We start from the raw sequence: 25,556 nt of genomic DNA on the forward strand, positions 1-25,556 counted from the left end.
GGTCATCCGTGGGTGCAGGGTGGACTTCCTGTGCCCAGGGCCCGGTCATCCGTGGGTACAGGGTGGACTTCCTGTGCCCAGTGCCCGGTCATCCGTGGGTACAGGGTGGACTTCCTGTGCCCAGGGCCCGGTCATCCGTGGGTACAGGGTGGACTTCCTGTGCCCAGGGCCCGGTCATCCGTGGGTGCAGGGTGGACTTCCTGTGCCCAGGGCCCGGTCATCCGTGGGTACAGGGTGGACTTCTTGTGCCCAGTGACCGGTCATCCGTGGGTGCAGGGCGGACTTCTGGTGCCTGGTGTTCAGCCTCGTGCTGGGTGGTGTTCCCAAACAGCAGCAATGGGATCTGTACCAAGGAAGCCTCATGGGTGGGCTTGGCACTGCCCTGGTGTAGAGCCTCCAAGACTGACTCTGCCATCCCAGAGACCCTGTAAATGCCTATAGTCCTTCATATATGGATTTTTGTTGTTGTTTTGCTTAAATTAATGAAAAGTAAGGTCTGTTCTTGCAACTGGCCTCCGGGGCCCTGGGGAAGAACCAGTTGTCTCTGTCCTAAAAGAGTCTGCAGGAATGTTATCTGTGCCAGACCTCTCGCCCCAGCCGTTACCTTCCAGCTGGCCCTGGCTTAGAGCAGCTGATGGTGTTTATTTCAGCCTCTGGCTACGATGCAGCCGCTGAGCACCTAGTGATCAAGTGAGCCCGGGAGCTCCCTGACTGCTGCTGCATGACTGGTGAGACGTGCACCCAGATGCTGGTCTCCTAGGCCCTGGGAGCACCTGAGCAGGTTCTGGGCAGCCCGAGTCCCAAGCCAGGTCCCTTCTGCTTGTGAACCTCTCATCCACTCGCCCAGCCCGCCTCACGCACTTCCCTGTGCCTGGTGACCCCGAGAGGTCGGCGTGTGCCTCCAGCATGGCCGCCCTGGCTCTGCACCAGGTGCCCTGCAGTGGCCTTTCCGTGCCCCGCCGTTACAGCACCCTCCCCAATTCAGAGCAGAACGTGACCTGCCCGTCTCATTTATGGAACGGAAGGAGAGCAGAATGAAAGAAATTGGCACGGCCAGGGCAGAACAACACTGCGTCTCTGTCCTCGATCACCATGGTAACCACCATGGGTGACAGGCATGCTCTTCCATCTGTTTAATTTTACGTGTGGGAAGAGTGAGGCGCAGGATGGTTTAACGGCTTCCCCGGCGCGTTCCAGCCCAGGGCTTGTCCGCATGCTTGTGCTGCCACAGCCAGGCTACGGGAGGCTCCCCCACCCCCATCATTTCAGTAATTAAATGCCACGGAGTTCCCACAGCACTTTCCACTTCACTCTGCATCTAGAGGACGAGAACACACTGCTGACAGCACAGGCAGTGGATTGCTCACTGCAGTGATTGCCCGTTTCCGCAAACCCCAGCCCAGGCACCTGAGAGGCCCTCATCAGTGTTCTCAGCCCGAGCCAAAGTCAGGCAGTTGAACAAAGGCCCGATTGCACCGGCCATGGCACCGGAGGGCAAGAGCCCTGTACGGCCATTCACTCATCAGCAAAAAGCACTGGAAGAGAGCTGGGTACCTGGGGCCTCTGCCGGGGTCCAGACATACAGAGAAGAACCAGAAACCTGTTTCTACCCCCACTCAGAGAGGAGGACGAGGAGACACACGCTTACAGTGGAATTTGAAAAGCACTGGGGTGGAGGCCTGGGGGGTACTAAGGTGCACGGAGTGGGAGGGGTACCTCACTCAGACCAGGGAGGAAAGTGGGAGCGGCTGCAGAGGAGCCTGTGAACCGTCTTCGAGAGGTGATGCCGCCTTGCTTCCTAAAGGACTGATAGGAAGTATGTGGGCTGACAAAGCAGAAAGGGAGTCCAGCAGGGGGATGAGCGGGCGGAGGGGTGGGGAGGAGAGAGACCGTGGTTTCTACGTGGGGTGACTTTATCTAATTGGATGTGACTGAGCCAGAGGTAGGAAGGAGAAGCTGGGTGTTGGTGATGTTTCCCTGCCGAGGCAAAGTTTACTTTTGGTCTTAAAGCGGCAGAGCTGAGCGTGCAGTGGTGGAGTGAGGTGGAACGCGGGAGGGGCTCGGAGCCAGCTGAGGGCTGGGGCCTGAGGACCCAAAGGGGCCCAGTGCGGGAGGGAGCAGGGCAGGACAGCTCTTCCACCGTGTCCGGGAACCTCAGTTTTTATCCTGAGGGCAGCAGGGCTCCTGAAGGGTTTTAAATAATAGATGTAACCAGATTTTTGTATCCAAAGGATAAAACTAGATTTCTGCTTACGGCTAAGATAAAGTAATGAGGTCAGGATTTACCCTTCCACCAGAACAACTGAAAAAACAGACAAATATATAACACAGTGGTTTGTGAGACACTAGATACTAGAAAACTAAGGACAGTGACCCACGGTAGATGAGAGCAAAGAGGAGGATCCCAGCTCGCTGCCTGGAGAGAAGGCCAGGCGTTGGCATGGGGAGGGTCGCGAAGGTGAGCCCAGCAGGTGCCCTGGAGGGGGTGGTGCGGAGATGAGGGTCTGGGTGACCGAGCCCCAGTGGGGAGGGATCTGCACAGAGAGAAAAGCCCAGCGGGTACACAGCATCCCTGGACCAGGACGCTGAGGACTAATAGGCAGGGGTGTGTGAGGAACGCATGGAGCCAGGAGCACAGTGACAGGAAGGGTCCTCACTCTCAGTGTCCACAGATACGCAGCTGGAAGGCGCCTGTTCCCGCCAGCCGGCTCCCAGGGCACGGGGCCGTCCGTGCAGAGGGGCCTCGCCTGGTAGTGGCAGCACCGCTCTCGTCCCACCTGTGTCTGATGGCAGTAAAGAAGCACTGGGCGTGGGGAGGAGCAGGAAAACATGCCCCACAGTGACGAGATCAACCAACCAGTCAATCAAAGCTGACTCAGAACTGACACAGATGTTTGAATTAGCGGACAAAGATATTAAAACAGATGTTATAATTGCATTCAATATGCTCAGAAAGGTAAGTAGAAACATGGAAGATATGTTAAAGACCAAAATCAAACTTTAAGAAATAACTACACTGGGTGAGATCAAGAATACACTGGATGGCATTAATGGCAGGTTAGGCGTTGCTAAGAAAATATTAGTGAACTTGAAGATATAGCGATAGAAACTATGAAAAGTGAAACAGAGATAAAAGAGAATTTTTTAAAACTAAAAGAGCATCAGTGAGCAATGGGGCAACTTCAAGTGGCCAAATATATTTTTAACTGGAGTCCCCAAACTAAAGGAGAAAAGGGTGGGACAGAAAAATTATTTGAAGAAATAATGACCAAAATTGTTCTAAATTTGATGAAAACTGTAAACTCACAGATCAGTGACAGTTGGCGAATCCCAAGCACAAGGAACATGGAGGAAACTACACCAAGGCAAATTATCATCAAATCGTTCACAATCTGTGATGAAGAAAACCTTAGAAGTAGAAAGAGAAAAAAACACATGTGAAGTAGGAAAAAATAAGGATGAAGGTAGATTTCTTGTCAGGAATACTGCAAGTGAGAAGACAGTAGGAAACTAAATAAATCCTGAAAGAAATGAATCTGTCAAGTTAGGATTCTATACGCAGTAAAAGTACCTTTCATAAATGAAAGCGGGACTTCCCTGGTGGTCCAGTGGTTAAGAATCTGCCTTCCAATACAGGGGACACGGGTTCGATCCCTGGTTAGGGAACTAAGATCCCACACGCCGAGGGGCAACTAAGCCTGTGTGCCACAACTAGAGAAGCCTGCGTGCCGTAACGAAGACCCAGTGCAGCCAAAAAAATAAATAAATAAATAAATAAATGAAAGCAAAATAAAGAATCATTCAGACACAGTAAAGCTAAAAGATTTCATCACCAATGGACCCACACTATGAAAAATGTTGAACAACGTTCTTTAGGAAGAAGGGAAATGACACCAGTTGGAAATGGGAATCTATACAAAGGAATGGGGAGAACTAGAAATGGTAACTACATGGATAAATGCATAAGATTTTTTCCTTACTATTTAAAAATCTTTAAAACTGACTGTTTAAACAAAACTAGAAATAGTGCAGTTTGGGATTAAAAATGTGTATAAAAGTAAAGTATGTGATGGCAGATGCACAGAGGGTGGGAGGGGAGGCCCAGAAGCACCGTGCACATTGTCGGGAGTCTTGAGTCTGTTCGTGTGCTGTGTGAGGACGTGTAGGTGGGTGACCATAAGCTAGAGACGCAGGCAACCGCTAAACGTCAAAGCAAAGAGTTTCAGCAAACAGGCTAACAGAGGCGATAAAATAGAATCACAGAAACTTCCATTAATCCAAAAGAAGGTGTAAAAAGAGGGGAACGGGAACAAAGTACGTGGGTCAGATAGAAAACTTGTAGTAAAATGTAGGTTTATACCTAATCATATAAATAATCACATTAAATACAAATCATCTGAATAGCCTCAAGTAGAATTCAGAGATTGTTACGGAAAAAAAAAAAGACAAGACCCAACCATATGCTGTGAACAGAAAACAGATTTTAATACTTTAAATATAAAACCATAAATCAGTTAAAATTAGAAGGACACACAGTTGATCCCATTATTCGCAGTCTCTATGGTTTTATGGTGTTCTGTAAGGTTTCCATGATCACTGAATTAGTGAATACTGAGCTGTGGCCCCTAAGTGAGATGTGTGCGTCTCAAACAGACTACAATCTTAAATACTAAAAACAACCCATCAGGGTAGATTCTATTTTCTTTCTTTTACAAAAGAGAAAATGAGGTTCAGAAGTATTAAGTGACTTGCCTGAGGCTGCCTGACTAGCAGGTGACGGAGTCAGGATCCAAATTGATTCAGAATTGATAAACCTCTAGACAGATGGATAAAGAATAAAGAGAGATACACAAGTTATCAATACCATGGATAATAAAACTGACATCACTTCAGATTCTACAGAATGATAAGGGATTATTATTTTTAAAAACTTTATGCCAATAAACTTAACAAATTAGACAAAATGGATATATTTCTTAAAAGACACAATTTGATAACTTAAGGTGAACTAAAAAACCTGGATAGACCTCTATTTATTAAAGAAATTGAATTAGTTTAAAACCTTTCACAAAGAAAACTCCAGGCCTAAGTGGCTTCATTGATGAATTATACCTATTGGTTAAGGAAGGAATTATAACAATTCTACGGAAACTCTTCCAGAAAATTGAAAAGAAGAGAGAATGCTTCCTAACTCTTTCATGAAGCCAGCATTACCCTCATAACAAAACCAGACAAAGACATTAAAAAGTAAAACTACAGACCAATATCACTCAAAACATAGGTGTAAAAGTTCTCAGCAAAATTTTAGCAAGTAAAATACAGAGATAAGTAAAAAGGATAATACATCATGATCAAGTAGAGTTTATCCCAGGAACTTAAGGTTTGATTAATGTTTGACAGTCAATACAATTCAATGTATTAACAAACTCAAAAATGAACATAATATCATTTCAGTAGATGTGGAAAAAAATTTTGACAAAATCCAACATAAATTAGACAGAGTAGGATTCAGAACAAAGATGTGCATCAAATGACTCAAGTTTTTTTTGCTGCGCTGTGCACGTCTGCATATTAAAACTCTCAGAAAATGAGAAAAGAGAAGTGAGCTTCTCAGCCTGATAAAGGGTATATGTGAAAACCCACAGCTAACCTCAGACTTAATGGTGAGAAACTAAAAGCTGGGACTTCCCTGGTGGCACAATGATTAAGAATCCACCTGCCAATGCAGGGGACACCGGTTTGAGCCCTGGTCTGGGAAGATCCCCCATGCCGCCGCAGAGCAACTAAGCCCATGCGCCACAACTACTGAAGCCCGCGCACCTAGATCCTGTGCTCTGCAACAAGAGAAGCCACCACTCGCCGCAGCTAGAGGAAGCCCGGATGCAGCAACGAGGACCCAACACAGCCAAAAATAAATAAAATTAATTAAAAAAAGAAAAAACTGAAAGCTTTCCCCAGGGTCAGCGTCAAGGTAGGGATGTCCACTCTTACCAGTTCTATTCAACATTGTGCTGTTAAATTCTAGCCAGAACAGTTAGTCAAGGCAGAGGAAGAAGAGGTGTGGAGATGGGAAAGGAAAGAGTAAGACCATCTGTGTTTGCAGATGACGTGATCTTGTACATAGAGAACCTTAAGGAATTCACAGTCACACACACACAGACACAGACAAAGATTTTTTTAGAGACAATAAATTAGTTTCAGCAAGGTTACAGGATACAAGATCAATATACAAAAGTCAGTTTTGTTTCTCTACACCAGCAATGAATAATTGGAAATTGACATTTAAAAAATGATACCAATTTTAATAGCATCAAAAATATAAATTACTTAGGAATAAATCTGACAAAAGATGAGTAAGACCAGCACAATGAACACTCCAAAATATTGCAAGTTAAAGAAAGAAAGAAGTCTTAAATAAGTAGAGAGGTATACTTTATTCAGGAGTGAGAAAACAGTATTGTTAAGGTGTTTATTCGCCAAAAACTGACCTATAGCTTCAATGGAATACCAATCAAGATCTCACCCAACTTTTTGGTAGAAATTGACAGTCTGGTTCCCAGATTCATACAGGCATGCAGAGGACCTAGAATAGTTAAAACAACCTTGAAAAGAAAAAGTTGGAAAGCTAACACTGATTTCAAGACATATTAAAAAGCCACAGTGATCAATGTGATATTGGTGTGAAGAGAAATGGCTAGATCAATAGATACTTTTTCTGAAAACAGAAAAGTGCCCATTAAGTTTGGTGACAGGGGAGTCATAATTGATCTTGTCCAGATACATTTGATGGAATGATGGGGTGAGAAACCGTATTTCAGGAGACAGAAGTGAGTCGAGGACTCCTGGAAGCCTGGAAGAGTGATTCATGTGGAAATCCCACCCCCTTCTGCTGTGAACACAGAGAGGTTGGTTGGTTTTTGATACTTAAAGAAGCAACTCTGGATGTAAACAAATGGGACACGAGAGGGTTGATATGCTGGCCTCCTGGGTTCCGGGATGAAGCAGGTGGTGGTGGCTTTCCCCTCCTGCAGGAGAACATGGACAGGCAGCCCCTGGAGGGCGTCAGGGATCCAAGCCAGGTGCACTGGTCTAAGGGCTGAGCCCCCTCCTGGGAGTGGTCAGTACGGAGCCCCTGCCTGGGATGAGGGAGGGAATGGAGCCCCACCTGGACTTGGAGCTGAGTCTGGCTCTGGCCTGAGGGCTAGATCTGCACCTTTCCTGCAGGACCAGACTCAAGCCACCCGATTACACCTGGTTCTGAGGGGAGGTCCCAGAGGCCAGGCAGAAGCAGCAACAAAACTGCAAGAAGGGGATAAAAGAGGGGAAACAGGGCAGCGAGACACTCACGCTCAGGGCGAGCCTGCACTCAGCTCGTGGGAAAGTCCTGCATCACAGAAGCCAGCAGCCTGAAGAACGGGCAGGAGAACCGAAGAAGGCTTTGAAATCGGCACATTTCAGCTCCTCCAAGAGGAAGAAGAAGGAATAATGTCCATCCCACAAAAGGAAGAAAAAATAGTATTATGAAGAAGAAAAGTAAAACAGCAGGTAGATGGATGTGAATCAGAAACCACTGGATAGGACAGAAGCAACTTGAAACTTTGGAAAGGAAACATATATTTAAATACGAAACCTCTGTGGGTGACACACGCTCTGGACTGGACACAGCTGAGATGGACTTGGCCACACCGGGAGCCCTGCAGAGGAGCTTGTCCAGAGATGGAGCAGAGGCGAAACGAGAAGAAAGTACACACGGGGTGGACGCCGAGCTCCAGATGACTTCTAACACGACTTTCAGAAGCAGAGAGCAGAGGCCGGGAGAGAGAATCCTCGAGGATGATCACGGCAGGGTCCCCCAGACGGAAGATGGGCCCTCGTGTGAGGCGGAATCACAGACATAAACGCAAACCCAAACTCACCGTAACCGTCAAGCCTCAGAGGACGCGCAGACACCAAACACAGGCCCATCAGAGAGTCGAGGGAAAAGGAAGGAAGGGCCATGTGGACACTGTTCCGAGCACCTAGGGGCCAAGGCAGCAGGAAAGGAGGTGCCGGTAGAGAGGAGGGAGTATGGGAGGAGGGCCTCGGGCTGGTTAGTCAGTTATAGGAGGGGCGGAGTTGAGGACAGGAGAGATGGGGTGTGGGAGCTGTCAGTGAGGGTGAAGGGTCGCCCCGTGGGACCCTGCACCCTGGAGGCTGAGGGGCTGGGTCTGGACAGAGGTTGCCCTGACGCTGGGGGAGTCTCCAGCGTCCGTTCCATCCATGAAGTGGGAAGTGATAGCCTGAGAGTAAGGAAAGGACAGAGTGGGCAATAAGGTAGGTCATTTACTCATTCACCTGCTCTCTTTAAAGCACCACTGGACCTTGGTCCTGGAGGCAGAGTGGACCTGTGCAGGGTAGCGGGATCTGGGGGCTCCAGAGCTACTGAAACAACGGGATAGAGAGGAGAGGAGGGGCAGAGACTGGGAGTAACGGCGTGGCCACGCTAGTCCTCAGACAGCCCACGTCTGCTTTGACGTCACTGACCAGCAGGCCCAGCAGGGCAACGGGTCGGGCGCGTGTGTCTGGGTCCTGCCGGGCGGGTGAGGTTGAGGGTGAATTGTACCGAAGGCCTGTGGATTCCGAGCCTGCCACAGGCCTGTGTTGTGAGCCATGCCTCTCTCTCATGGAGTGTTGTTTTCTTCTCCAACCATTCAGTTCTGGGAAATCTGTAGAGATGTTTTAGCCAGGGTTCTCCTTTCTCAAAGACTCGTTCATTCCGAATGAATTTTATTAAGCACCTACTACGTGCCGGGCACTGTTCCAGCTGTTTGGAATACGTTAGTGAATTAGACACGAAAGTCCCACCCGTGGAGCTCACGCTGGAGTGGGGAGACGGACGGTGAGCCATCGGTCCGTGGATCCTCACACAACCGCCCCCGCTCGGCCAGCTCGAGCAGCGGGTGTGGCGGCCGAGGGCTGGGCCGCTCCACTTGCGGGTGGAGGCCCACCGGGGCCGCGCTGTCCACAGGGGTCCTCTCACGCGCAGCGGTGCCCGGCAGCCCAGGGCCTCCCCGGGCCTCTTCCGGGCTCCTGCAGGGATTCAGGTCTACGAAGGGCCGAACGGGGTGGTTCTGAAACCCTCCCGAGCGTACTGGTTCCTTACAGCAGAGAACACCAGTTCAAAGACGGGAGAAACTGGGAAGGGCCTCGTTTGCGGCAGCCTCAGAGGCCGCCTCCAGGCTCCTGGTGCGGCGGGGGCGGCCGGCTGCCCAGAGGCCTCCTTGCCCCGCCTGCGGCTGCAGCTGGGGCTGGAGACTCAGCAGAGGTGCGGGTGGAGGGCGGGCCGTGGCCCCCACGCTGCCGGCTACAGACTCACCTCCCCCTGCTCTCTCCGCCCCTCTCTCCCAGCTGCCCACCCGGCCCAGGCCCAGGGCCGGCCCACCACCACGGTGTCGCCCCTGCGCGCCCAGAGCCTGCCTGCCGTGGGGTCCCCGCAGCACAGCCCCCGGCCAGCCGTCCCGCTCACGTCGGCAGCCTCGGCCGTCACTCCTCCCAACGTCAGCGCCGTCCACCTCAATGGGGAGGCCGGAGCGGGCCCTGCGGGCGGCCGGTCGGCACCCAGCCCCACCAGCGCAGGAGGTAGACCCGACGAGAGGAGAAGCGAAAGGGTAAGTGGCCCACCCTGGGCGGCCCGGGCCCGGCTGGTTGTCCCTCTTGGGCATCAGACGCCAATCTCGTTTTGTAAATTAAGGCTCGCGTGTGGGCACCGGGCGCGTGACACAGAGGGAGGCCAAGCCAGCAAAGCGGTGGCGCTCCGGTGACCGCAGGTTCGGGGAGGGCTGACCGGAGCCCAGCTGGTTTTCTCGCACATGAGAAAAAGTGCCCCCTCAAGATGCTTCGTTCCTCCTGTTGCAAAGTCATTGTAAACTACTCACTTTGCTGGGATTAGCCACCTTCTGCCAAGTGCCAGGACCTCTAAGAACAAATCCACGGATCTACTCACGTGCCATGTGAGCAGGGCCTTCTCCCTCAGTGTGCCGTCCTCGTGCAGCACAACCCGCTCAGCCACGGGCCAGCAGCCAGAGGAGGAGGCCAGCCTCCTAGTGGGTGTGGATGGCATTTCAGCTCTTCTTTAGCAGTGAAGGAAGTTGGGCTGATTTCGGAAAGAAATCCGAGTCCAGGGAGCTTGCCTCCATTGCCACCAGCTAGACCTCAGGTGAGCCAGCACGAGAGTCCAGATTTCTAAGTCAGTGCTGTCCCATGAAACCATAATTCAAGCCACATATGTAACTTACAGTCTTCCAGTAAGTCACATTTTTGAAAGTTAAAACAATTTAAAAATAAGATAAAACGTGGAGTTCATTTTAGTGGTATACTCTATTAGACTGAATATCCAGAAACGTTGTCATTTTACCATACGATCTGTATAAAAAATTGTTGATGAGCTGTTTTGCCTCTTTCACATCCAAAGCCAGTGAGACGTGTCGGGTGGTCAGGCCTCGGCGCTGCCCGGGCTGTGCTGGAGAGTGGGCTGGGTCCCCGGCAGGGGCCACTCCCTTTATTGGCCTTGTTCTCGAAGCGGCTTGTTCTCACTCTCTCTTGGCTTTGCCATGGTCTGTGGATGTTTTCAAACCTCTCACTGTAAAGCCAGCCTTTGATTAGAGTGTGCCCCTCGACCTAGATGGCAGCCTCTCCTCTCTGTCGGGGACGGTACCCAATCCAGATGGCTCAGGCTGTCTGCCTGGGACCCCAGAGGCACACCCACCCCTCACCACCCTGTGCTCTCAGGGCCCAGGCACCTCACAGGGATGCTCAGGCCTCCTCACCACCTGTCCCCTGGTCCAGAGGGATGCTCTCCCCACGCTCCCTGGAGAGGGAGAGGCCTCCGTCTCGGCCATGACGGCTGCCTCCTCCTGAGACCGGCAGGTGCCTGGGCATGAAGGGACTCTTTGCTCTTGTGTTTTGCGTCCACGTCTGCTTGAAGATCACCCGTCGTGGTCCACTTCTCCCACCTCGCTGCCTGGGCGGGAGACGTAGCCAGGTCTCCCCAGGAGGGCAGGTGGTCCCACCCTCTCACTTGGACGACCTTCCTGAAGACAAGCTCCCTGGGGCCTCTGACTCAGAAAGGGAAGCGCCGTGGTAGCTCCGTGACCGATTCTGGTTCTTGGCCGCAAGTTCCCTCCTTCTAGTTTGTGAACAAGTTCCCCCCTTCTAGTTTGTGAAAGAGACGGGGCTGCTGCCTGAGCGGGGTCGGGTGTTTGGGGGCCTCGTGGGGAGTGATACCCCTCCGCCCTCCTCCGTGGTCACTGGCTCCGCTCTTAGGGGCGCTTGGCTTCGCTCAAGGCCCATGCTCCGCCAGCAGCTCCCGCCTAACGAGGAACGGCCGCGTCACCTCAGCTCAGGCGGCTCGGGTCGGCCAGGCAGCAGCCTGTGCCAGCCGTGCTGGGAGTGTGGGGTTCCCGCTGTGCTCCCGGCAGAGGTGACGTGGATCTGGTGGCAGGAAGCGGGCAGGTGTCCGCAGGGGCAGCCGTGACCGGCAGCGTCAAAGCTGGGAGACAAGCACGTCGTCTGTGTGGCTTGCTTTTCTCACTTCTCAGACACAGCGAGAAGAAGCACCGGTCTGAAAAGGCACCTGTGGGTGTTTTCCCTCCTGCACCCCCAGCTGAATTTTTCCCAATTTAGAGTGAAGCGCAAAGCGCCGCAGCTGCCGTTTCTGGCAGCAGGGCTGGCGGCGGCCGTTGGAGAGAAGCCGGGGCAAGCTGGGCGCCGGGGGCCTGTCCGCGGGGCCCTGGGCTGACCCTGCCCCTCTGAGACCAGAGCCGCAGATTGCACCCCCTGAGAGCGCGGCGGGCTGCTTCCCGTCTATCCCTGGGTGAGCCCATCCTAGGTGCACACGTGTTTAATTACGGCAAAAGGCTTTTTTAAGGTAATTGGCAGTATTCTCCAGGCCGTTTCTGTTACTGAATTTTCCTCAGGAAAAGGCAGTGAGCTCCACCCGCACCGTCCGCAAGGACCTGAACCTCAGCGCCCGCGTTCCCAGTGCCGAGCTCCGCTGAAATTCCATCCGGCCCTCCGAGCGCGGCGGCCCTGCATGTGGAGGTGCTGCTGGCCGTCCCTGGCAGGCGGGCGTCGCTAGCTGTGCCCCTGGGGGTCGGGGCTGTCAGCCCTGCTCCAGGCGGGCCCTGCACGTGGGCCCTGCTCGGCCCCCGGGGGTGGGGGTCAGAGAGACTCACGTGCTGGCAGGAGGGCCCTGAGCCAGCGTGTGCGCCCCCCAGCCGCTCTCCCAGCGCTCTTCCCGCCCCCCGGCCTGGTCGCACCCGCTCCCTGCAGGGCCTGCCCTGCGGCCAGGCCGCCGGCACAGAGCAGCTCCACGGGCTGCATCCACAGGGATGAGGACCCAGAATGCAGGGCGGAGTGTGGAACCGGGGGGCCTGGGTGGGCTGGTTCTGATCCAGCACCGGAGACTCTCCCAGAACCTGAGTCCCTTGGCCCGGCCAGGCATCTGTTCTGCTTGGGGATGGGCCTGCCTGGGGTGGCCCTGGATGGGAGGGGCCCGTGCTTCCGAGGAGACCTGGAAGTACATGTACTTCGAAGCTGCCAGTCTGAAGCAGACCCTCGGTGCAGCCGTCAAGTGCAGGATCCCCCAGCCCCCAGGGGTGGAAGGATTAGAGGCCCCCCAGGGTGTGGGGAAGACCCCAGGAGTGGAGACAGGGAGGTTTCGTCTTCGGAAGGTGCAGCAGGTGGGAGTCATATCTTCCCGTTGAAGGACTTGGATCTAGTGCTTCTGAAGGAGGGATCCTACTTTTGGGGTCATCTTTGTGGCACCCAGAAATCGCAGAGCAGGGACCAAATCTTGGAAGCCTTTTAAGAAGGTGCTCTGTAGGATTTCAGTTAACCCTTTTGCACTTAGAAAATCTATTTTGTGCTTGGAACAACTACCAGATTTCACCTCTCATGTCCCTCAGCGGCTGTTTCCTGTCTTTGAGGTTTTATGAGCTCATTAGCACCAGGTGGCGGGGATCCTTATCCCTCGGGGTGACTCCAGGGAAAGTCATCAGAAAGGGGAGTCCTGGGCCCCCAGGAAGGTGGAAGCAGCTCGCGGTCGCCCTGCAGCTGAGAGCATCTGGCGCTAGAGCCCTCCTGGCCGGCCAGCTGGACGTCACTCCCCACTCGCTTGTCTGTTTGTCACATGGCGGGCACCGGGCCAGGCAGAGCGCTGGGCACTGGGCCGACGGCGAGGGGGCAGGCGGAGTCCAGGACGGGCACGTGGACTCTGCAGGCCTGAGGACGGGGAGCAGGGGCGCCTTGGGACTGGGAGGCCTCCTGGGAGCTGTAGCCGAGCGAGGGCCAGAGGAGGTGGCCTGAAGTGGGGGAGCCCAAGAGCCACTGGGGGGGCGGCAGGCGGCTCAAGTCAGCGCGGCTGCCCGGCTGGAGTTGTCGGGGGCCAGGCCTGACCAAGGACCCTCACCGCCCCCTCCGCCCCTGCATCCTCACCTTCCCGCTGACCTCCCGCTGGAGCCTGGCTCTGGCCGTGCTCTCCGTGGCACCAGCGTGCTGAGGGTCTTCCTTGTGGCCCCGAGTTTGAAACAACCCATCATGCGTTACGAAACCAGCTTAGTGGGTTTGGACCAGTGTGCTTTTAGACAGAGTAGGACACGCAGCAGGAGGTCGGCAGGTCCAGCACACAGGAGGGGTCTGCGTATTTGGGGGCGTCTGTTGTTTTGTGCTCAGTCCTGATTTAAAACTTAGTTCAGATAGTCTCAGGGCTCTGACTGGCAGATCCTGGAGGGTGCTGAGTGCATAGAAGGCCTGGTGACATTTGTTGACTGACGAGTGTCAGAAAAACTGCTGCCAGGAGAGTTTCACTCACGTGACTTGTGGGAAATTCTTTACTTTATGGGTCAGAAGAAAGTTAACTTTCTGCTGATGGATGAGCGAGTTTCCGTTTCGCAAAGCAATAGCGTATTGGAACTGGAAAGAGCCTCTAAAGATGTTTGCATTAAAATGTTCATTTTTGGTGATCCTCCTGAGGCTCAGAGGTGCTGGCACTTGCCTGGGGTCACAGAGCATTGGCAGTGGAGCCAGCCTAACTCTGGTCTCAGTGCCGTCTGGGATCCAGGGCGCTGACTTTGGTGGCCCCCCCATCCCCATGAGGCCGTGACCTCCGGTGTTTTTGGCTCGTCCAGGAGTTGAGGGGTGAGAAGTCCAGGGTAACTGCTGGCAGGAGGCCCTGAGGTCAGCCCAGGAAAGGGGCCTGTGAGCTGGGCTGTCTGCCTTCTGGTTCCGCACGACTCGAGTGCAGCTGTAGGGGGCCCCACAGTAGTGAACCGCTCAACCGAGCCCACTCACAAGGTGTGGCCTTTGTGGCTAAGTCTCCGGGGGACGGGTTTGGGCTGACAGCCAGGAGAGTAGCAGGCGGGCCTGCCTGCCGTTGGGACCTCGTGGAAATGGGAGTGCAGGGGAACGGTCCTTTATTAACCACACCCCCCGATTCAAAGTGTGTGTATATACGATGGGAGGGTTACAATGATACATTTAGTGAAAACTCAGGACTGTGCAATCTGAAGAAATCTTGAAGATGAAGCTCTTAGAACAACCAGGCAGCTTTCCCTAAAGCGAAGAACCACTGGTTTGTGAATTTGTTTCCCCCACTGAGCCTCACTGCACTAAGCAAGCCGTTGCCTGTGCTGTTCCTAACATGTGGACTGGGAGGGGGCTGCCGTCGCTCTGTAACCAATGTATCAGTCACTGCCAGCGTGTTTCCAGCTTTGAGACAGGCAGTGCCTTCCCGCCTCACACGCTGGCTGCTTCAGCCCCGCCAGCCCCACCAGCGGGGGTGGGGGAGGCGTCCTGCAGACGTTAAACCCGGGGGGAGTGGGCCGGGTCTGACCGCACCAGGACTGGAGTCCACTGCAGGCCCCGTCCTCACACTGATCTCCTGGGGGAGGACAGGCCCAAACACGGGGAGCCCTGCAATCAGTGCTGCGCCTCAGGTGTGGCTGCAGTGGAATCAGATTACGCGTGAAGCTCCGCTGAGCCCACGGCCCAGGTGGCACGTTCTCAAGGGCTTTGGGAACCCCATCCGCTTCATGAATGAGTCGCTGAGAAGTCTGGCCGTCATCCGGTCAGCTGTGGTCGATGGAAGCCTGCGTCCTCCCGGGGACACGCGTGCTGGGCAGCCTGCACCGGCGCTGGGGTTGGCGCCCTGGCGGGGCAGAGGGCCCTTTGCTGAATGCCCTGGGCCGCTGGAGCCCCGGCGACTTCAGGCCTTCCCCTCGACTCCCTGTGGCTGGACTGCCCTCTGTGGGAGGAGGAGAGCTGGCATGTGGTGGATGAGTCACCTTCAGACAGAAAATGAGCCCATCCTGAAAGCACGAATCCCAGCTGTCAAAACAGCAACATCAGAGGTTTTGCAGGCGACTTATTTTTGGAGGGGATATGCCACTGGAGCGTCCCTCCCTGTGACAAGGGCACAGGCCCTGAGTGGGACAGGATGGGGCCTCCTGGGTCAGCAGAGAACTCAGAGGCAGCCCGGGACCTTCTCCTTTGCTCTCTCCCAGGAAGGCCTGGCCACCCCCAGTTCTCCTTTTACTGCCCCTGGCCTTTGTCCTGGGCTGAGACTCAATCCAGCTACTTCTGGGTCTCCGCTTGGTGCGGTGCTGGTGAGCCTTTCAGGGCACAGATGTGCCCATGAGGGCCCAAGGTCAGGCATCTAGTAACCACTGGGCGTAAAGCCAGGCCCTGTTGGCCAGTGAGGGCCCACACCCTCTCCTCTGCCCTGTTGGGCAGCTTCTCCTTCTGGGTGCCCAGGTGTTCAGGGTACAGCGGAGGATGGGGGAGGAAGCAGGAGCCAAAACTACTACATAACCAGTGAAACCTGAATTTGGAGAAAGAAGGCACAAGTGGATGAATGAGTATGGCGGTGAGGCAGCCTGCTGTGGGGACTCGGGCGAGCTTCCTCTGCCGCGGTTTCCCCATCAGTAAGATGGCACGATGGCATCTCCCACCCTGGGGTTTGGAGGGGGGAAGTGAGTTAATCTCATACATGCTTAGCACAGGTATTTGGACAAAACTATGAGAGATTATTCTTAGGAATTTGATAGTTCATTGAAGGCCAGATCCCATAAGAATTGTGGGATAGATACAGAAATAAAACTTGTATCCCCAAGGCTTCTAAGGAAAAATTAAAAGGGGATTTGATTTTGCAGTTTCAGAAAAAGCACACTTAATGTTGCCAAATCGAGACACGTAGGCTACTCGGGATGAAGCCAGGTTAGTTGGCATTCTGTTTGTGAAATGGTACATGTTCATCTCCTCACCGGAGGCTCCATTTCCTGTGTCCACCAAGAAACACGGGTAGAAAGGGTTTTTTTAAAGTTGTCAGTTTCACACCTGACATTTAGCATGAAGGATGGATGGCGCCCAAGAAAACTATTCCAGTCAGAAATTGGGTTTCTGCTGCAAAACAATAAACCAAAATTCATTTTTAAAATAGCAATAAACTCTAGAAATGGAAAAGAATTTGTGAATCACCTGTAATAGCCGTTCTGTAGCTCTCCCCAGAGGGCAGAAGTTGCTGTAACTAATCAGGATGGGGGGGGATTTCACACCTGGACACCCAGGGCAGCCACGAGAGCTCGCTGGTGGTGTGTAAGGTGGGCGTCCAGTGTGTCCGAGTGGCCACGGGTGATCCCACCTCAGGTTGGATTCTCTTGTGCGGAATTCCACCACTGGAGCCGCCTTCCGTGATCACTGTGTCCTCATAAAGACGTGGGAGATTTTTTTCCAGTCTGTCATGCAGATTGAGTCAGCTCCAGAGTGCAGGCTGCGTAGTTGTGGCTCGTGGGCTCAGTTGCTCCACGGCATGTGGCATCTTCCTGGACCAGGGCTCGAGTCCGTGTCCCCTGCATTGGCAGGTGGATTCTTAACCACTGCGCCACCAGGGAGGTCCTCACGGCCTCACTTTTTATCACCTTAAACAAATCCCAAAGATTTCAGCTTGTTTAATACTAAGATGGGAATAACGTCTTCTGCTAACGACTAAAAAATTAATTATTGGTTTGTTCAGTCAGAGTTCTGCAGAGAAGCAGAACCAATAGGAGAGAGAGGTGCAGGTGGAAATACTCATCTGGGGGCCTGGCTCTAACGACGATCGGGGAGGCTGGAAGCTGGGACCTTGGGGCCGACAGGCAGGGACGTAGGCTGGAGTTGACACACCGTCTCAAGGCAGAAGGTCTTCCCTAGGAAACCTTGCTTGCCCTCCAGGCCCTCGACCGCTGACACTGGCCACCCAGACCATCGAGGCGCACGCTCTAAGGCGCCCCCTTCCCTAAAGGCCCTGGTTGTGGGAGTGAATCACGTCTGCGACGTGCCTTCCCCACAGCATCCAGACGAGCGGTTGACCGCTGGCCGCACAGCCTGGCCAAGCTGCCGCGCAGACGGACCATCGCAATCCACCCTCGTCAGCTTGGCACCCGGGCCCAACTCTGTGACCCAGCTTTGTCTGCACATACAGTCAGCGGCGGAGCTCGCTTCTGCTGACGTGCGTGAGACCACTGCGCTGTGAGCCACTGAAACGCGCGACCCTCCCCAGGGAGCACGCCAAGTCCTCCGTGACGCTCGCGCTCCTCCTTGGTGTCCTGTAACTGAAACGCTGCGCTGTAAAGTCAGCACCGCTGATGTTCCATCATGAGGGATGGGAGAGTGAAGAAACAAGGATATCGTACAGGTGCACCTACACACACAGCCATATTCCTAACAGAACAAAGAGGAAACCGTCATGCCGACTACAGCCCTGGTCTCTGTATCCACCTTCTCCCCCAACCCGCTCCGTCTCCCCTTCGCCCTCAGCAAGCAGCTCGGCTGCCGTGCTTCTGACCTGGTGGTGACTCAGGGCTCCGTTCCTGAAGGGTCTGGGTCGTCAACGGTCCTGCCTGCCTGGGGAAACAACGGCCGTCAGCCTTTGTTTCCCACTGACCTTGAGCACAGGGCGTGGTGACACTGAGACGCCCCGTGGGGTCTCCTGGATCCAGACTCGTGGGTCCTGGAACCAGATCTTCAAAAGGCCACTCCACCTCTCTGTCAGGCTGGCTTCTTCTGGACTGTAGGAGCACGGTGAGACTGGTGAACTCCATGAGCAGGGGCCCACTGACACGCTTCGTTTTCTGTGAAGTGAGTTCTTTGATCAGAAGCAGTGCTGTGTGGGATACCGTGCGGGTGATTAAGGCATTGCATAAGTCCACAGGGGTTAGTTTCGGCAGAAGCACTGCACGCGGGGAAGGCAGCTCCATATCCAGAACAAGTGGCTGTTTCGGTGGGAACTAAACGCTGCCCCTTCCGTGGTGGAAGTGGTCCAGTGAAACCAGCCTGCCGCCGGGGAGCTGGCTGACCACCCAGAGGATGGGCTGTGTCAGGGGCTCAGTGCTGGTCTCTGCTGCTGGCAGACTGGACACTTGGCAGTGGCCACAGCCGGGGAGGCCTTGGTGAGTGGACGCCCATGATAATGAGCCTACACGTCATCTCCATCCCTGCCGCCACGGCCACTTTGACAGGACTGGCTGCGGAAAGAGGCTGACTGGTGTCCACAGGACGGGTCATGGAAACCCTTCCCTGCCGAGGTCGCCCTTGTGAACATCCACATGGGACACAAATGTATCTCTGTATTTTCTGCCCATTCGGAGAGGTCTGTCCACAAACCACTTTCCCACACCTCCTTGTCACCAATTTTCCACCATGTTCCTTCCAAGTCCCTGACGGTCCAGCCAAACCACTGGCCACAGCCCGTGACTCAGTTTATAATCACACAGTCCAGCCATTGCTTCTTCCAGTCAAAGCGCACAAGCAGATGCATGGCCTGAGATCCTGTCCCCTGGGAGGACTGCCCTTCACCTTGTCCTTCAGGGACGTCCCAGAAGGGGCTGTCAAGCTGCAGCCGTCCACTCTCAAGGACTGCCCGCATACCGTGCAGAACCAGCTGTAAACTGGCCCGAGGCTTCACTTCCTCTGTTACTGATTGTAGGGAATGAACTTCCCCAGGAGGCTAGGTTCAGGCTGGGAGAGAAGGCAGTGTAGCAGGGGTGGGGACCATGGGCCCTTGGGCCACTTCTTCATGTGACTTCCTTGTGCCCTCAGGGACTGCTTGGGCCTTGTGCCCTCAGGGCCTGCTTCCTTGTGCCCTCAGGGCCTGATCACATATTTATCACTTCCATCTGGTGGTAAACTGCTGCTGTGCACATCCAAGTTTATGGCCTTGTGGGTCAGATAACAGCCAGTTCATGATAGGCAGCTTGGTCACATGGTACCGTGGTGACCCGTGGTCAAGCGTCCAGTCTCTGCTAAGGCCCAGTAGCAGCCAAGAGCTGTTTCTCAAGAGGAGAGTAGTTATTTGAAGAGGCTGGCAGGGCTTTGCTCCCAAACCCTACGGCCTGCCCTGGACTCACCTAAAGGGATTAGAAAGGCTCTGTTTGGTTGGTTGTTCGGCTGAAACATGGACCAGAAGGTGACATGCAGCAAATTAGGCTGAAATGCCAGAGCTGCCGTGGCTCATGGCAGAGGCAGAGAGGGAGGTTGGAGTCCTCGTGGGTTTATCTCATAAGACCTGCCCACCCACCCAGGACGGAGAGAAGGGATTTGTGAGGAGGGCTCTGTGATTGCTGCCCTGCGTAGGCCAGACCCCACAGTGATAGCTGGGCACGAATTAGGAAACCAGAAAGCAACAGGGTGATTGGATCTGGGGCAGTGGTTACTTGCCAAGGACAAGGCGGGCACAGTTCCCACAGTGGGCAGCAGCGTCAAACCATCCATCAGAAGAAACCCACGGCATTGGGTGATGGACCCTGGTGCCCCAGGAGAGAAGCAGCTGAGCAGGCGATGGCATTCAGGCTCCACCCGTGTCAGCAGCAGAGCTCTGGGTCTAGTGAGCAGAAGTCTGGCCTGGGTCACAAAGACAGAGTCACGGCCCCGCGGTCAGTTCTCAGACTTCCAGACCCAGAACCCCTTCAGTGAAGGGGAAGCCAGGTCCCCTTGAGGAAGGACCCCACTACATTGCCAACGATTTATACTGTTAATCTTTCCCTGCCTTTCCCAAAAGAACCTGCAGCTTTTTACCAGGGTGGCCGCACATTGGAGAAAAGGAAATAATCGGACACGGGCTCTGAACTGACACAAATTCCAGGGGACCCCAAATGCCACCGTGGCCCCCCAGTCAGAGCAGGGCGTCATGGAGGCCAACTGATCAGTGGAGGGTTAGCACAGGTCCCTCTCACGTGGGTCCAGTGGGTCCGCAGACCCTTTCTGTGTCCCCCCCCCCCCCACCGCCCAGGTGCAGAATGCATCATTGGACTACACGTGCTCAGCAGCTGGTGGGATCCCACACTGGTTCCCTGACCGGTGGAGTGAGGGCTGTTATGGCGGGAAAGACCAAGTGGAAGCCACTGGAGCTGCCTCTACTTGGGAAAACAGTGAACCAAAGAAATAGGGCATTCCTGGAGGGATTGCAGGGGTCAGTGCCACCACCAAGGGCTCGAAAGATGCAGGATGGTGACTCCCACCACCTCCCCGTTCAGCCCTCCGATTTGGCCTGTGCTGAAGACAGCTGGGTCTTGGAGGGTGACGGTGGACTATCTTAAGCTTAACCAGGTGGTGACCCCAATTGCAGCTGCTGAACCAGATGTGGTTTCATTGCTTGAGCAAATTAACACATCTCCTGGTCCCTGCTTTGCAGCTCTTGATCTGGCAAATGCTCTTTTCTCCACCCCATCCCTGAGGCCCACCAGCAGTGGTTTGCTTTTACCTAGCGAGGTCAGCAACACACCTCTGCTGTCCTACCCCTCTGTTGAGGGGTATGTCAACTCTCCAGCCCTCAGTCATAGGTTAGTTCTGAGGGATCTTGATCACTTTCCCTTCCATAAACTATCATACTGGTCCATTTCATTGGTGATTATGCTGGTTGGACCTACTGAGAGAGAAGGAGCACCTACTCCAGACTTACAGGAAGACAATTGCATGTCAGAGGGTAGAAAATAAATCCAACAAAAATTCAGGGTTCTTCCCCCTCAGTGAAATTTCTAGGGTCCAGTGTGTGGAGCATGTCGAGATACCCCTTGTAAGGTGAAGGATAAGTGGCTGCAAAACTGAGACAGCCAAAAATGAGACACAATGCCTAGTGGGCCTCTCTGGATTCTGGAGCAGAGGGTGCAGAGATTTCCCACAGACCCTCACCTGTTCCCATGCACGGCATCCCCCCAGGTGGGACATCTGCCACAGTCAGTGAACCTCCATGGGCACCCACAGTCCACAGTTTACAGAGGGTCATTCTATGCGTTTGGGCAAATATATAATGACGTGTTTTCATCAATATAGTATCATACAGAATAATTTCACTGCCCTAAAAATCCTCTGTGCTCCGTCTGTTCATCCCTCCTCCCCCTAACCCCTGGCAACCACTGATCCTTTTAACTGTCCCGATGGTTTTGCCTTTTCCAGAATGTCACAGAGTTGGAATCATACTACGTGACCCTTTTCAGATTGGCTTCTGTCATTTAGTAACATGCATTTCAGGTTCCTCCGTGTCTTTTCATGGCTGGATAACTCACTTCTTCTTAGCACAGAATAATATTTCATTGTCTGGGTGGATCACAGTTTATCCATTCACCTACTGAGGGATTCTTGGTTGTTTCCAAGTTTTGGCTATTAAAAATGAAGATGATGTAAACATTGTGTGCAGGTTTTTGTGTAGACATAAGTTTTCAGCTCACATGGGTGAATACCAAGGTGTGTGATTGCTGAATCATATGGTAAGAGCATGTTTAGTTTTGTAACTGTCAAAACTGTCTTCCAAAGTGGCTGCACTATTCTGCATTCCTGCCAACAATGAAGGAGAGTTCCTGTTGCTCTACATCCTCACCAGTATTTGATGTTGTCAGTGCTCTGGATTTTCATGATTCTAATAGGCGTGCTGCGGTATCTCTTTGTTGTTTTAGCTTGCAGTTCCACGATGACATATGATATTGGACATCTTTTCATATGCTTATTTGCCTTCTGTATATCTCTTTGGTGAGGTGTTCAGATCTTTTGCCCACTTTTTAATCAGGTTGTTTATTTTCTTATTGTTGCATTTTAAGAGTTCTTTGTATACTTTTATCATAATTGTGTTTTGCAAATATTTTCTCCCAGTTGGTGGCTTGTCTTCTCATTCTCTTCACAGTGTCTTTTGCAGAGCAGAAGTTTTTCATTTTATTGAAGTCCAGTTTATCAATTTTTTTCTTTCATGGTTTGAAAGCCTTTAGTGTTGTATCCAAAAGTCATCATCAAACCCAATGTCATCTAAAATTTCTCCTACATTATCCTCTAAGAGGCTTATAGTTTTGCATTTTACATTTAAGCATTTAAGTCTATGAGCCCTTTTGAGTATAAGGTGTGTGCCTAAATTCTTGCTTTTCTTTTTTTTTTTTTTTTTTGTATGTGGATGTCCAGTCGTTCCTGTACCCTCTGTTGAAAAGACTATCTTTTCTCCATTGTGTTATTGCCTTTGTTACTTTAGCAAAGATAAGTTAACTATATTTGTACAGGTCTATTTTGGGGTGCTCTGTTTTGTTCCATTGATCTTTTTCTTTTGCCAATACAATTCATCTTGCTTACTGTAGCTTTATAGTAAGTCTTGATATTGGTAGTATGTCCTAAAACTTTGCTCTTCTCTTTCAATATTGTGTTGGCTATTCTGGGTCTTTTGCCTCTCCATGTAAAATTTAGAATCACTTTGCAAACATCCACAAAATAACTTACTGGAATATTGGTTAAGATTGTGTTGAATCTGTGTATCAAGTAGGGAAGAATGGACATCTTGACAGTACTGAATCTTCCTAGCCCTGAACAGGGACTGTCTGTCCATTTATGTAGTTCTTCTTTGATTTCATTTACCAGAATTTTCTAGCTTTCCTCTTTTAGACCTTGTACATAATTTGTTAAATTTATATCTAAGTATTTCACTTTTGGAGGTGCTACTGTAAATAATATTGTGTTTTTGATTTCAAAATGCAGTTGTTCATTGCTGGTATATAGGAAAGCAATTAACATTTTTATATTAATGTTGGATCCTGCAAACTTGCCATAATGTGTATTAGTTCCAGGAGTCTTATGTGTGTGTGTGTGTATGAATTCTTTGAAATTTTCTATGTAGGCAATCATGTCATCTGTGAACAAAGATGATTGTATTACTTCCTTCCCAACCTGTATACCTTTTATTTCCTTTTCTTGATTTAGTGTTAGCTAGGACTTCGAGTATGATGTTGAAGAGTAGTAGTGAGAAGGGACATCCTCAACTTGTTCCTAATCTTAGCAGAAAAGCTGCTAGTTTCTCACCATTAAATATGTTAGCTTAAAGTTTTCTGTAAATGTTCCTTTTCACGTTGAGGAAATTTCCCTCTATTCCTAGTTTGCTGAGAGTTTTTATCATGATGGATTTTGGTCAAATTTTTTTTCTGTATCTATTGATATGATCATGTGATTTTTCTTCTTTAGCTGTTGATGTGATGGATTGCATTAATTTATTTTTGAGCTGTGAATCAACCTTGCATACCTGAGATAAACCCCACTTGGTTGTGGTATATAATTCTTTTTAAACATTGTTGGATTCTATCTGCTAATACTTTGTTGTGGATTTTTGCATTTATAATCATGAGAAGTATTGATCTGTAGTTTTCTTGTGATTTTTTTGGTCTCGTTTTGGCATTAGGATGATGCTGGCCTCATAGGATGAGTTAGGAAATATTCCTTCTGCTTTCATCTTCTGGAAGTGATTGTAGAGAATTGACATCATTATTCCTTAAATGTTTGCTGGAATTCACCAGCAAACCCATCTGGGCTGGTGCTATTTTGGGAGGTTATTAATTGTTGATTCCATTTCTTTAATGGATAGTGGCCTGTTTAGATTGCCTATTTCTTCTTGTGCAAGATCTGGCACTTTGTGTCTTTCAACGAATTGGTCTATTTCATCTAGCTTATCAAATTTGTGAGCATAAAATGATTTGTAATTTCTTTATTACCTTTTCCTATCCATAGGGTTTTTCATTTTTGACATTAGTAATTTGTGTCTTCTCTCTTTTTTTTCTTAGTTTGCTTACCTAGAGGCTTATCAATTTTACTGGTCTTTTTTTTTTAATAGATCTTTATTGGAGTATAATTGCTTCACAATACTGTGTTAGTTTCTGTTGTACACCAAAGTGAATCAGCCATATGTATACATATGTCCCTATATCCCCTCCCTCTTGAGCCTCCCTCCCATCCTCCTTATCCCACCCCTCTAGGTCATTGCAAAGCACCGAGTTGATCTCCCAGTGCTATGCAGCTGCTTCCCACTAGCCAACTATTTTACATTCGATAGTGTATATATGTCGATGCTACTCTCACTTTGCCCCAGCTTCCCCCTCCCACCCTGTGTCCTCAAGTCCATTCTCTATGTCTGCGTCTTTATTCCTGTCCTGCCCCTAGATTCATCAGAACCTTTTTTCTTTTACATTTCGTATATATGTGTTAGCGTACGGTATTTGTTTTTCTCTTTCTGACTTACTTCACTCTGTATGACAGACTCTAGGTCCATCCACCTCACTACAAATAACTCAATTTCGTCCCTTTTTATGGCAGAGTAATATTCCATTGTATATATGTGCCACATCTTCTTTATCCATTCATCTGTCGATGGACACTTAGGTGGCTTCCATGTCCTGGCTATTGTAAATAGAGCTGCAATGAACATTGCGGTACGTGACTCTTTTTGAATTACGGTTTTCTCAGGGTATATGCCCAGTAGTGGGATTGCTGGGTCATATGGTAGTTCTATTTTTAGTTTTTTAAGGAACCTCCATACTGTTTTCCATAGTGGTTGTATCAATTTACATTCCCACCAACAGTGCAGGAGGGTTCCCTTTTCACCACACCCGTTCCAGCATTTATTGTTTCTGGATTTTTTGAAAATGGCCATTCTGACCGGCATGAGGTGATACCTCATTGTAGTTTTGATTTGCATTTCTCTAATAATTAATGATGTTGAGCATCTTTGCATGTGCCTCTTGGCCATCTGTATGTCTTCCTTGGTGAAATGTGTATCTAGGTCTTCTGCCCATTTTTTAATTGGATTGTTTGTTATTTTGATATTGAGCTCCATGAGCTGTTTGTATATTTTGAAGATTAATCCTTTGTCTGTAATCCTTTGTCTGTTGTTTAATTTGCAAATATTTTCTGAGGATTGTCTTTTTGTCTTGTTTATGGTTTCCTTTGCTGTGCAAAAGCTTTTAAGTTTAATTAAGTCCCATTTGTTTTTGTTTTTATTTCCATTACTCTAGGAGGTGCGTCAAAAAAGATCTTGCTGTGGTTTATGTCAAAGAGTGTTTTTCCTACGTTTTCCTCTAAGAGTTTTAGAGTGTCTGGTCTTACATTTAGGTCTTTAATCCATTTGGAGTTTATTTTTGTGTATGGTATTAGGGAGTGTTCTAATTTCATTCTTTTACATGTAGCTGTCTAGTTTTCCCCGCACCACTTATTGAAGAGGCTGTCTTTTCTCCATTGTATGTTCTTGCCTCCTT

At 51.1% G+C, this 25,556-nt stretch overlaps 1 protein-coding gene across 4 annotated transcripts in view; it reads left to right on the top strand.

Annotated features, from left to right (window-relative positions):
- SH3RF3 (SH3 domain containing ring finger 3) overlaps positions 1-25,556 on the top strand; it is a 215,298-nt gene that overhangs the window by 160,684 nt on the left and 29,058 nt on the right. For all 4 annotated transcript variants that reach the window (XM_068564637.1, XM_068564638.1, XM_068564640.1 and 1 more), the window contains one exon: positions 9,388-9,647. In XM_068564637.1, coding sequence (XP_068420738.1) covers positions 9,388-9,647 — 260 coding nt within the window. The remainder of the gene's footprint in view (positions 1-9,387; positions 9,648-25,556) is intronic.

The sequence above is a fragment of the Eschrichtius robustus genome, chromosome 15 (genome assembly GCF_028021215.1).
Source record: "Eschrichtius robustus isolate mEscRob2 chromosome 15, mEscRob2.pri, whole genome shotgun sequence".
NCBI lineage: Eukaryota > Metazoa > Chordata > Mammalia > Artiodactyla > Eschrichtiidae > Eschrichtius > Eschrichtius robustus.